General features: G+C 33.1%; 1 protein-coding gene across 1 annotated transcript; it reads left to right on the forward strand.

Moving 5' to 3' along the window:
• Nucleotides 1-6344: 6344 nt before the first annotated feature.
• On the forward strand, nt 6345-7343 carry LOC107911229 (uncharacterized). Its single transcript, XM_016839104.2, has 2 exons — nt 6345-6914; nt 7052-7343. The coding sequence occupies exons 1-2, from the start codon at nt 6499-6501 to the stop codon at nt 7071-7073; spliced, it is 438 nt and encodes a 145-aa protein (XP_016694593.1). The 5' UTR covers nt 6345-6498; the 3' UTR covers nt 7074-7343.
• Nucleotides 7344-14106: the final 6763 nt, after the last annotated feature.

The following is a 14106-nucleotide window of genomic DNA, read 5'->3' on the forward strand; positions in this document are numbered from 1 at the left end:
GGCTTGGGGCCTACATCTTACCTCTCTCTATCTATAAATGCTTTGATAATAAAATAAAAAATCTTTTTAATTTCTCAAATCTAACAAATTTTCACATATTTTACTATACGAATCACTCTATTTTTACGATATTTTTGTATTCCTATTATGAGAATCTATCACTATATCTTATCAATACATTGTGTATTCAACTAAGCTATAAACATTTGTGACAATTTATTTGAAACATTGATGAAAATTTCGTCATAAAATTTTGGTCAATGTTCGAAATCTAAAAATTTACGCCCATATAAACTATTGATTCAACTAATATCTCATTTAATGAATTTTTTCTCACTCCCTCGATCCTTTCACCATTTTCTCCTTTTTGATGGTCTTTTTTTTCCTGTAGTAACCAAATCATTTCCACCCCAATGTTATGAACTGTTTGCATCTTTCGCCCATGCTAAATTTCATTTCTCAAGAAACCTAGATTGTATGCCCTGCCCGTTCCCCACTAGAGGTGCTCATGGGCCGGGCCGGGCCGGTTCAAAAAAAATTTTGGCTCGCATCTTAGGCCCGGTCCTGGCCCAGCCCAAAATATGGGCTTAAAATTTTGTCCAGTCCCGGCCCAGGAACAAATTTCTAAGCCCGAGTCCGGCCCGGCCCGGCCCATTTTTTAATAAACACTAAAAATTTATTTTAAAAATAAAAAAAGTATTTTAAAAATATTTTAAAATTAAAAAAATAAAAAATATATATTTATTATATTCGGGTCGGGCCGGGTCGAGCCCGGGCCAAAAAAGTGGTGCCTGAGGCCTGAGTCGTTTTCTATACGGGCCTCTTTTTTTTCCCAAACCCATATTTCGAGCCTATATTTTTACTCGAACCCTCCCATATTTTGGGTGGGCCGTCGGGCCAGGCCGGACCGCCCGGCCCATGAGCACCTCTATTCCCCACTCTCCACCATTCTTTACTCCAATCATTTTTGTTCAAATAGGATGATTTTTTCGCTAATTAGAAAAATAAATATGAAATTAAAATATTTTAAAATAACACATCAGTAAGGGTAAAATACCAATAAAAGTCTTCTTTTTTTTTAAATTACTGAAATGGGCCCATTAAAAAATTAATTACAGGAATGGTCCAATTCCCTGAAAACGCGTCCACGTCAGTGCATTGTCAGCTGACGAGGCAGGAAAACGCTGCCTCAAGGGAGCGCTTTGCCTACGTGGACATAAAGCGCGCCCTCAAGGACAAGTTTTGCCCGTGTCTCCTGCTGGTTAAGGTTTTGTGGTTTTTAGGTTTAGGGTTTTAAAGAAAAAATTAAATAAATAAGGGATTAGGGTTTAGGGTTTATTAATTAAATTAATTATAAATTTTTCAAAATTGGGTTAGGTTTCATGTTCATGGTTTTTAAAGAAAAAATCAATTAAATTAGGATTTAGGGTTACTTGAGTAAATTAATTAATTTTAAAAAAATTATATTAGGGTTTAGTGTTAATTTAAAAAAGCTCCCACGTGGACGCTTTTTTGCTACAGTAGCTCCTGAAAAAATAATTTCGAGAAGACGTTTCTGAGCAAATAGTGTCAAAAACGCTTTAAGCAGGATGCTTTGTCAGCAAAAGTACTAAAAAAAGCTCCCACGTGGTCGCGCTTTTGCTACAATAGCTCCTGAAAAAATAATTTTGAGTAGACGTTTCTAAGAAAATAGTGTCAAAAACGCTTTAAGCAGGATGCTTTGTCAGCAAAAGTACTGAAAGAAGCTCCCACGTGGACGCGCTTTTGCTACAGTAACTTCTGTTTTGCTTGAGGCTATAAATGAAGCAAAATTTTTTCTCATATTGCATAAGTTACAGCAAAAAAATTTAGAGAGTCTAAGAATGATAGAAATTGAAGATGAGTGAACGTATTAGTGCTGTTATTTACTATGATGGTAAGGTTCGTCACACCGAGAACGGTGTTATTTTTTTATCGAATAATACAGTGCGACTGGTTTTTAACCAGAATATAGATTTGACAGAACTTCGTAAAAGAATTAGCGTAAAATATTCGGAACAACGCCAATGAAAGTTCTGTCTATTACGTATCGATTTTGTTATTCTGTTGATCCTGTGACATATAACTCGTTCGACGTAAAAGGTGTTCGTAGCTTGGAGGTAATGGTGCAGACTCGTCTCATTAGTGGAGCACCTTATATGGAGTTATATGTATAATTTACATTGCCAAATGATGCACTTGCAACTGTTGTTCGAGAGGTATACATGACCCCTGCTTAACACTCGGTTAGTGGGTTACAAAATACGGAACAACCCATGTTTAGTAGCGGTATGGAATACACATCCCCTGCACAACACTCTGTCAGTGGATGGGGCATGCACCTCGGTGGGTCGATGTTTGATGCTGGAAATACGTATTGGAGAACGGCATCAACTTCTAGTGGTTGGCAATCTACATCCAATTGGGGACGTTATGAAATGCCTAGAAGAAGGGATGATGTACTCTTTACAACGTCCACCGGTGAGGGGACCTCGTACGTTGCAGATGATGGTGGGTCAAAAACGCTTTAAGCAGGATGCTTTGTCAGCAAAAGTACTGAAAGAAGCTCCCACGTGGACGCGCTTTTGCTACAGTAGCTCCTGTTTGGCTTGAGGCTATAAATGAAGCAAATTTTTTTCTCAGATTGCATAAGTTACAGCAAAAAAAATTTAGAGAGTCTAAGAAGGATAGAAATTGAAGATGAGTGAACGTATTAGTGTTATTATTTACTATGATGGTGAGATTCGTCACATCGAGAACGGTGTTATTTTTTTATCGAAGAATACAGTGCGACTGGTTTTTAACCAGAATATAGATTTGACAGAACTTCGTAAATGAATTAGCGTAAAATATTCGGAATGACGCCAATGAAAGTTCTGTCTATTACGTATCGATTTTGTTATTCTGTTGATCCGGTGACATATAACTCGTTCGACGTAAAAAGTGTTCGTAGCTTGGAGGCAATGGTGCTGACTCGTCTCACTAGTGGAACACATTATATACAGTTATATGTACAATTTACATCGCCAAATGATGCACTTGCAACTGTTGTTCGAGAGGTATACATGACCCCTGCTCAACACTCGGTTAGTGGGTTACAAAATACGGAACAGCCCATGTTTAGTAGCGGTATGGAATACACATCCCCTGCACAACACTCTATCAGTGGATGGGGCATGCACCTCAGTGGGTCGATGTTTGATGCTGGAAATACGTATTGGGGAACGGCATCAACTTCTAGTGGTTGGCAATCTACATCCAATTGGGGACGTTATGAAACGCCTAGAAGAAGGGATGATGTACTCTCTACGACGTCCACCAGTAAGGGGACCTCATACGTTGCAGATGATGGTGGGTTAGAAGATGACTCCAATGTGGATCCACCTCGTACGTTCCAGTTCGGTAGAATCATCATCTGGCTCCGAGAATGTGTCTCGTAACTAGCCCATCTCGAGCCGACCTCTGTTAATATTCTCCGGAATAGTGCCCAAAAGCTTGTAGCATACCGCTCCCCAATCACCTGATTGAACAGACCCGGTGACCGTGCACCCGTCCACTGGCAATCCCAATTGAAAATTTACGTCTTCCAAAGTGATAGTGCATTCTCCATATGGAATATGGAATGTGTGTGTCTCGGGTCTCCACCTCTCAATCAACGTACTGATGAGTTTCGGGTCCAACTTGCATTCCCGACCTACAGTTGTCACGTGCCAAAAACCCGCTTCCCGTAGGTAATTCTCTACCAACGGTGATGGAGGACCATGCATATTACGGATATAGCATTGCAACATCCGATCTACAGACCTTTATAAGAAATAATAAAATAAAAATTATTTAAAATTGCATAAATCAAAAAAAATCTTAAATAATATTTAAAAATTAAATTTAACACTTACCATTTTCATTTGTTCTACGGATATGTGCTTGTTATCGAGACGAATTAATTCTCCGGCCATTGCTAACACAATCAAATTTTTATGATTTAAAAAAATCAAAAAAAATAAAATTAAAGCTTTTTTTAAAATAATTAAAAAATTAAAGCTTTTTTAAGAAGAATTTGAGAGGAAATTGAAAGGATTTTGAAAGGAATTTGAGAGAATATTGGAGAGAAATTGAGAAAAAGGATTTAGGTGTGAAAAAAATGAAAGGGGGTTTATATATATATTTTTTGACCGTTGGGGGGGTCACCAACGGTCAAAAAAAGTAGTTGTTGCTACTGTTCACGCTCGGGCAAAACACTTCCTTAAGGAAGCGCTTTGTTCACGTTTTCCTACTTCGTCACCTGACAACACGCTGACGTGGACGCGTTTTTCGGGGAAATAGGACCATTCCAGTAATTAATTTTTAAATGAGCCCATTTCAATAACTTTTAAAAAAATAGGACTTTTATTGGTAATTTTCCCCATTAACAACAACTGCTTGTTTTTTATTTGCTTAAAATGCCACATTTTAAAATTATGGGCCAATTTTCAAGTACTAATTTCAATATCAATATCAAAATTTGGTACACGATATTATAGTAACCCTTTTTAAGTTAATAAACAATATTAAAAATTCAATATGTATTATTTTTATTTTTAAAATATAATATAAGGTATTGATATAGTAGTGAAAGAGTTTTGTTGTTATCAAGTTTCTTATCGAGGGGTTGAACCCTCAACAAGTCCAATATCATTTTTGATAGGTTTGTCTTTCAATTCTATTAAAAACTCAAGCAAGCTTATTGAATGACCCTATCAAGAATCTAAGCAGATTCACAGGGTGGTCCTCTTAATAGCCCACATAACTTCATAAAAAGACTTTGCCAAAAGATTAAGTATCTAAATAAGGATAAATTATTTTATGGAACCTTTCCACTACATTATACATGGTCACTTTTTGATTATTTAATGATATATCAACAAATTTTTTTTCACGTCATTGATACATAATTTTAGTCGAATTTTTACCCCGAACCCTAAGCCTTGAATCATGAACCTCGAACCTAAACCAAAACCTTGAACATTAAACTTTAAACTCCAAATCCTAAACCCTAAATATGAGTTTGGTGTTCATGATTTAGAGTTTGGGTTCAAGTTTGTGGTTCGAGTTTGATTTTGGGATTTAGGGTTTAAGGTTTAAATTTAAGGTTCAAGTTTGAGGTTCTGAATTTAATGTTCAAGGTTCTAAGTCTAGAGTTCGGGGTTCAGGGTAAAAAATTACCAAATTTACGTGTTGATGAAATGAAAAAAATTACTGAAATGTCATTAAATAATGTGAAATAAACTATAGATGATGTGATGGAAAAGGTCCAAATTCACAGAGTGGGAGAGTATTGTAAGGTGCTTGAATTAACTCAAGTGGTAGGATCATCACCCATGCATGCTCTATATGCTATAGGGCATAAGTTGGAGTCGAATGGTTACAAATAATTATGCTTAATTTGTATTTAGACACTTGAGTTCTAAACAAAATCATTATATGAAAATGTTCAACCTCTCGCCAAACTTGTGAGACAAAGCATCTGCTTGCAACAAATACAAAACGAATTAATTAAAGGAATAATATTTGATGCACCATTGGTACATGAGTTTCGTGCATCATTCATGAATAATAACACGCAGTGGTGAATCCAGGGGGCAGGCAGGGGTCGACCTCCCCTTAAAATGGAAAATTTTATAATTAGGACTTTTTATAGTTTATAAAAATTTAAATCAGTAATGGTAAAATTACATTTTGGCCCTCAAAATGATAAAAATTTGATTTAATCCTTTATAAATTATAAAGACGTAGGCTATTAAAATGATAAAATTATATTTTTACTATCTTAAAATATACAAATTAATTTCAACACCAAAAAAGATTATTGGCTTCTGTTCCTGATAACACGATATCTCACAATTAAAGACAACAAAAAATAGAGACAACCTGTAAATAATTACTAATAATTTTATTTAAAAATAATTAAATAATCATAACAATTATAAATAAATATTAATAACTTTTGAATTTAATCTCTTCGAGATTAGGATCTAAGATCTCAATTTTAAAATTTATATATAATTAATTATTATTTAACTAAATCTAAATTTATTTAATAATATAATATATTATTATTTACGAAATTTATGGAGTGAAATAGCATAAATATTCTTCCATAATTGAATTGCCTTGCCCTCTCCCTCCTTAATAGAAAAATATGACACGTGTGTGATTGTAGTTAAAAGAACGCACGAGTTAATTTGGTATATCAGGCACTGTTATTGTTAGTTGGTAAAGCTGTAGAACGGGAACCTCCTAAATTTTCGTCGTTTCTGTTAAAAATTAATTAATAAAAAGGCCTGTTCAGTGAAAATGACGGAACACCGAGAATCTGTCCCATGATAGGAAATTCTTAATTTTCATGCTTTCTCGAGAAAGCGAGAGAAAATCTTTTTTTTTCTCTCCCTTCTCGTTACCCTTAACAGAAACTTCTTAACCGTTTCTTCGCTTCTCCACAAAATGCCGCCTCAAAATAAGGCGGATGAGGCAGCGGTCTGCTCCGATGACAACATCCAAGTTGCCAAGTTCGCGAATGGAGGCTGTTGTTTTTGGATGCCTTGTAACTCTGCCGTCGGACCAATCTGGTGGCAGCATTTAGCGGTGTACAACAACGACATCGACTCCGAATCATCCATGCCATCAAGCGACAACGAGGCATGGTGGACGCGAGGGTGGAGGAGATTCCGAGAATGGTCGGAGTTGGTGGCCGGCCCGAAATGGAAGACGTTTGTGCGACGGTTCAAAAATAACAGAACCGGTAATGGAGGAGGGAAATTCCATTACGATCCGTTGAGTTACGCCCTTAATTTCGACGAAGGGCCGGGAGGAAACGGCAACTACGACGATGATTATTTCAAGAGAAACTTCTCTTACAGGTACGCCACGTTACCTCTCTCCACCAAACCCTCCTTGGATTTCGACAAAGAAGAGCCGTTACTCGTTTGACTGCACGTGATTTTCTGAAAGTCCATGACTTCTATTCTTTTATCTAACATAACATTCACGTGTCCAGGCCAAAAAAAAAAAAACCATAACATTCACGTCCACGAGAAAGCGGTCGGTGGTTTGCTCAGAGGCGGTTAACATTAAAAATTACATTATTTTAATGGTTTTTGTTGAGTATTATTTTTACTGATATAAGTTTAATTGTTTGGTAACTTTTACGTTTAGAAGTAATTCAGACATTGGGAAAAAGAAAAAGAAAAAGAAAAAAAAATCTGAGTTATGAAATAGAAAGAATCATGTAATAATTTAATGCATTACAACCTATCATTTTTATGAATTTAAAAAAAAATTCACTTGCATTTCTGTGTTTGTTTGTTTAAAAAAAAAGTTTTGCGTTGCCATACTCATTTGTTAAAACCAATATTTTTTTCCTTATTAGTCGTATAAATATAAACATATAACTAATCATATTTACATGTTTTTATTGGTAATGAGGTATGATATAATGAAAGTTGACATTTCAAGTGTTTCAAAACTTTTAAGTGGGAGTTTTATTATATATAGATTATTTTTCGATTTATTTTAATTTAATTCTATTATTGGATAGTTTGATTATTATATTGTTTATTTTAAATTTTGATATAATTATTCAAATGAATTGATTATAATCGTAAAAAGGTATGTAATTGTTTGTATCCATGTCATAAGGGTTAAGTCTATTGTGGATGTAATTTCTCATTCTCAATTTATAATGTTAAAAAAAATTAATTAATATTTCATTTTATTGTAGCCTAGTAAAATTGATATTATATGTAATGGGACTTATAGATGCATGATGGATCTCGAATTTGAGTACTCAAAAAGTTGAACTTTTGCTTTTATCAATTATGTAAATTCTTTATCAACAGTTCATTCTTTTTATCAGATACAAATAATTTATAAATCTAGTTTATTAATTTGAAGTTAATATTTAAATTTATATTATTTAAAAGAATAGAATGTTAAATTATTAAGTATTAAATAAATAAGAGCATAAACTTTTGTAAACCAATTTTAAAAATATAATATGGATGACATACAACAAGTTTAAATTAATTATTTACAAATATGGATAAGTTTGAGTAAATTTTGAAACACTTATTTCAAGTTGAGGCAAGTTTAGAAACTCAGAGGTAAGTTCAGAGGTGAAGCCATGAATATACTATTAGGGGGCCAAAAAAAAGTTTCATAAGTTTGAGGGTCAAAAGCAAAAAAAAAAAAGCTTAAAAGGACTTGAATTGAATAACTCATAATGTTAGCTTTGATTTTTAAATATTTTGATATAACAAAATAGTTCCTTAATCGCGAGAAGCAAACACAAGATGGGTTGATTCAAGAGTCCAAACAACATGATCTTCATGAACCAACTTAAGTGCAAACGGAAGTTAGTCACTCAAGGGAACTCTCACATGTCAAAGATGGACACGTAATTGATGATCCGTAAAGGATAATTACTAGATTTTCAGTTAAAAATACTTGTAATTATGTATTTTTTTTTGCATAAAGTCAAAAAACATAAATTATGCTTTAAATGATGAAATTATGGATCTTAAGTATCGAAACATATAAAGTCAGTAAACTACCAACTTCATAGATATCAAAACTTAAAAGAAAATACCAATATAAGTATTGAAACATAACCTTTTTATGTTCTAATGTCATGGGGTTAGAGCTTTAGTCTGGCGGACCGCGCGGTCTTAGGCGATTCTTCGCTTCAAATCCGCCTAAGTCAGCATAACTCATGAAAGGAAAAAATTCACAAGGGAAATTTTCTAAGGCATCGAAGCAAAGTGGAAGCAAACTCGGAAGAGAAAGAAGCTACAGAAAAATAGCACACATCAAGTGTTTGAGTAAATACTATTAAATATATTCAAAACTATGAATGGAATGATTATAAATGAAGGGAAGACCTCTATTTATAGTTGAGCTTTCTCAAATCTAACGGTACAAATTGAATTACATCAATAACTGAAATTAGCTCCCATCTACAATAGAGAGTCTTAAGAGATTTCAACTTTATACATATTTACCCTTTAGGATTTACAATAATTACTTAGGTAACTTTAGTTTTACTGGAGTGTTTCATTAGGCCGCCAATGCTTCAAATAGATGGGCTTCTTCATGTGTTCCAAGAATCAGGCCAATTTAAGTGGGTCAAATGAGCCCCATTTAATCGGTTGACTTCCATGAAACGTTTTGTGCACACTCGTCAAAGGCTTTGATGTGATAGCCTGAAATAGGGCCTAATTGGAACAGTGGTTTTGTAACCACAAATCTGAAATGAAATAGTTTAATTTTATAAATTTTTATTAATTACCAATTGATTAAAAAATTGTGTCAAAATATGGATAGGAAATTTTAATGATTTAGTGCCTAATTGAATTTTTAGGACTAAATTGAAAATGCAAAGTGTGTCTAATTAGTGATTAAATGATTTAATTGAATTATTGCATGAAATTAGAAGTGTTTATGTGGCAAATAGACCATAAATTAGTGTTATGGACACATAAGGGTAATTCTAGAAAAATATCTAAGTAAGTGGGTCAAGGGCATTTTCAAAATTGAATAAAAGACAAAATAAGATGAAAACAAGTGTTCATCTTCTTCAAAATTAAAGAGCTTGTTGCTGAAAATTTCATGTCCCAATAGCTAGGGTTCTTGATTTTTCTAAGCTCAATTGTAAGTGATTTCTTGCCCCGTTTTTAATTATTTTCGTATTTTTATGCTTATTGAAGCTTGAATTTCATGTTTCTACCATTTATTTTAAATGGAATTAAAGTTTAAAAATTGACACATTTATGATATAGTTGTAATTTGATGAGTGATGATAGATAATGAATGTTTGAAGTGCTAATTACGGGTTTTACTAGATGAATTTCGATAAAAATGTTGAAAAATGACTAAATTGTGAAAGATAGTAAAGTGTGCATAAAGTTGTGATTTTGTGAAATTGAGGGCTGTTATGAGCATGAAATATGGTTTAGTGAGGTTTGAAATTTAAGAAATTTAGTGAATTTTATTTTTACGAGCTTTGGGACGAAAGTGTAATTTTTGAAAAGTTATGGGAAAAAATGTAAGTTTACCAAAATATTGTGTATGAATTGTATTTGAATGGAATGTGGATAAAATATATTAAATTGTGTTTATATAGATCAAGAAAGAAGAAATAGTGGAAGTAACCGGGGAAAAGAGAAGGTTATCGACTAATTTACGAAAATAGTCGTTTTGCATCCGAGGTAAGTTACGTGTAAATAATAGCAATATATTTTTATAAATTGTGAATTATATTTGATATGTGAATTAATATTGAATGTGGAAGGAAAATTGTTCATGAATTATTCAAGTGATAAAGTGTTTAAAATAAAGTGTCAAGTGTAAATTCTCGGTTGAACTTAGGAATAGAAGTGGATACAAGTGACATGTTACTAGAGACCAGTGTTATAGTGTTACAGTGAGTCCCGGGTGCTGGGTGATCTAGCATGTGTTGCAGACACCTGACAGCTTGTGTGAGCAGGCCCATGGGCATTTCCAGTGTTATTGATCAGTGGTAGCTTCAGCTACATTTTAGTGGTAGCTACGGCTACATAGTAGTGGTAGCTTCGGCTACATATCAGTGTGACACTTATGTGCTAATTCTCTACGTATCCGTGTATATTCTGAGTGTTCAACGGGATTAATAATGAGTTAAAGTGAACATGAAATGAAGTATGTATGTAGTTACATTTGAAAGAATGAGCATATGTGATGAAGGTTAAGTGTGTAAATGTATGTGCAAGTGAACTGGTAAGATTGTGCATGTGTAAGTGATTGAAATTGCTAAGAAATGTATTGATTAGTTATATGTTAAAAATGTTAATTATTAAATGAGTACTTATTGTTTACATGTAACTTACTAAGCTATTAGTAGCTTACACATTTCTTTCTTTCCTTTATTTTATAGTGTTTTGAGCTTACTCAAATTGGGTATCATCGAAGCCTCGTATCACACTATCAACAAACTTCTCAGTATTATGTGATTTCAAAACGTTTAAAGTTATGGCATGTATAGAGACTTATTCATTTTGAGTATGTTCATATGATATGGCTAAAGATTAGCTATTGAAATGGTTAGTAAAGAATATGTTTTGGTGTTATGTATGCTTAAATGATAATTAAAACAAAGAAACTATAAAAGAGTAAAAATTTTGTAAAGAAGCAGTTTTTGGACAGCAGCAGCGACGTGAATTTGGAAAATCACCAAAAATAGTAGAAATGGAATTAGAGAGTGAATAATATATAGAATTAAATCTTGTCAAGTCTATTTTTACATGAAAGAAACGGTGTAGGAAAAAAATTATATTTTGAGATATTTGAATTTTAGTGAGACAGTGTCAGAATGGTTTTTGAAGTTCTCTGTTCAGACTTTAGAAAATTATTAAAAATTGTACAGAAATAATTATGAGTTATAATTTATATGTATAGATTCCTTAGTGAGTCTATTTTCTATAGAAACAAGCGAAAACACCATATGAAGTCTGTACAGCGAGATAATTTATTTTTAGTGAGTGGTGGTGAGAACCATCGGTAAGTGAAACATGGGAGTCTTCAATGAATAAACTGTACTAATTGGCTAAACCAAAAATTCTAAAAATTTTATGGTAATAAGATATATGAATCTAGTTTCAGGGAAAATTTATGGATTTAAATTTTGAGCTTCGTAACTTGAGTTATAATTAAATTAGTGACAGCTGCGCAGGTGGACAGTTTTGTTGTGAATAGTGAAATTAATTCTAAAAGTAAATTTTTATGCTCCGAACTAGTAAGTTAAGTTAGATGACGCCTCGTGCTCGACTCCTGCAACGGTTTCGGGTAAGAGGTGTTACATTTGATTCGCGGTCCATGGCACTAGAACATAGGAAGTTGGTGAGCTTTTCAGGGCAACAAATGTATTAGACCATAGTTGTAGAGGTATTGAACTTTAACTAAGGTTGGGTTTGAATGGGTGGTGCGTTTACCTGCAATTAGTGTAAAAACGCACCACACCGCATCCCACCGCTTATCCAAATCCACCCTAAGAGGTATTGAAACATGACCTTAAGTTCTGATACATAAGGAGCTAATGGTCGCATTTTTCAAAGCCAGGTATTTGCACCCAAAAGTCATGTATCAAAACATGCTGTCCTACAACTACATATAATGCTAGAATTAATGACTCCAATGACTCTATCTTCCCTATAACCAATCCAAATGGTTAGAAATAAATGAAGGAGTAAATAGAGTTCAAGGGCACCAATATGAAGACAAGAAACAAATTTACAAGGTTTACTACAAAAATCCAATCTTTACCTTGTTATTCTCATTTTCACTTGAAAACACTTGTGGGTTCAATTCTTATTTATTCTTTCAAGTATTGTTTTGTATTTGTGAGAGTTTAATCATTGTATATCAACATTCCAGAGGTGCTTATTCATTTTTGTTTTCATTTTTTAACTTGTGTGAGTTTACTTAGGTTTTGGTGAAAATGACTCTATCTTATCTAATTGAAAAGATAATTTTGTAAAAGTTAAACCTTATCTTTAAAAGATTTTCAAATTAGTGAACTTGAGAAATCTTTAGTAGTGGAAAGTCAAGATAATGGACATAAGCAATTAGAGTCGAACCACTTTAAATTCTAGTATCATTTTTATTTGCTCATCGTTATCAAAATTTGTTAATCACCAATTCACACCCTCTTAGTGCATTTGAGCTTTACACACAACTAAAATGAACTAAAATTGCTATTTTACCCCTTAGCTAAAGGAGGGGGGTGCTAAGGCCATTGCTTGCTCTCTTAGCTACACCCCTATATATGTTAATATCATGCATCAGCTTGACCCGTTCAAATCATGCCAAATAATTATGCTTTTAAATAAGTGAAATAATGTTTAACAAATAATTGATAATTTTTTAAAAACTAAATTGTTTAGAATAATTTAAATGAAAGGAACGTGTTAACATGAAGCAACTATTTTGTAGAATCTATTATCCAACATTGGTTTAATGGCATAGTTCAATCTTGAGAACTTTACCATTTCAAGTAGTCTTGTAAAGAAGAAGAAGAAATGAGAGATGAAAAAGGGTTAAGAAAGTTAGACACCTCATCCAGTGCAGAGGTTTATGGGTCAGGTCGGTCCGAATTTTATCAAAATTTTAGGCATGTTTGTTTAGCTCGACTCAAGAAATGGGGCTAACTTTTGTCCAAGCTCAACCCGAATAAAAATGTTAAAACTTGGGCCCAGCTTGGCCTGCCTGTATTAATTTTTTATTTTTTAAAATATAATATATAAAAAATACTAAAAACATTAAAATAAATATTTCTCAACAACTTGAAAATAAATTTTTTTAAAAATGTGTACTCAAACGAACACTAAGATATGTGCAACTTAACAAGCAAATACCTCTAAAATAGTAACAAAATTAACAATAAAACAAGAGTTATACAATATTCAAACAATAATAACAAAATAGTAGCAAAATATTGAAAAAATAATAAGAAAATAATAGCAAAACAATAAAAAAAACAAGAAGAAGAAAATAACAAAAAAAAACAATAACAGTTTTTTTGTGCAAATTCGGGCCGGACTCGAGGGCCAAAAATGTCTTACCCAAGGCTTGACCCATTTTCTAAATGGATCTTATTTTTTTTGTTCAAACCTATTTTTCGAACTTATATTTTTACTCAAACCCTCTTATTTTTCGAGCGAGTCAAGACATGGACAGATCTAATCCGGTGAAGGGGTCCTTTTCTGCAAAGCTATATAAGTTGAACAAGATGTGTGGGGGTAATATAGTCAACGCCTTCGCACTTATCATTGCCATCATAACATAGCCTCCACAAATTGGGAAGCAGGCTTGTCCAGTTTGTTGCAGAATTGAGAAAATTCTACTGTTTGAGATTGATGATTATATATTTATCAATCATGCTTCACAATTTGTATACAGATTTGGAAAATTAGTATGGCTAATGGGTACACTTTGGTGAAATCTTTTATAAAACTTTTTATATCCATTAATTATAAAATAGAGTAAAATTAATAAAAAGTATAAACAAACTGCAGATCACGT

Source organism: Gossypium hirsutum, chromosome D11 (assembly GCF_007990345.1).
Source record: "Gossypium hirsutum isolate 1008001.06 chromosome D11, Gossypium_hirsutum_v2.1, whole genome shotgun sequence".
In the NCBI taxonomy this organism is placed as follows: Eukaryota; Viridiplantae; Streptophyta; class Magnoliopsida; order Malvales; family Malvaceae; genus Gossypium; species Gossypium hirsutum.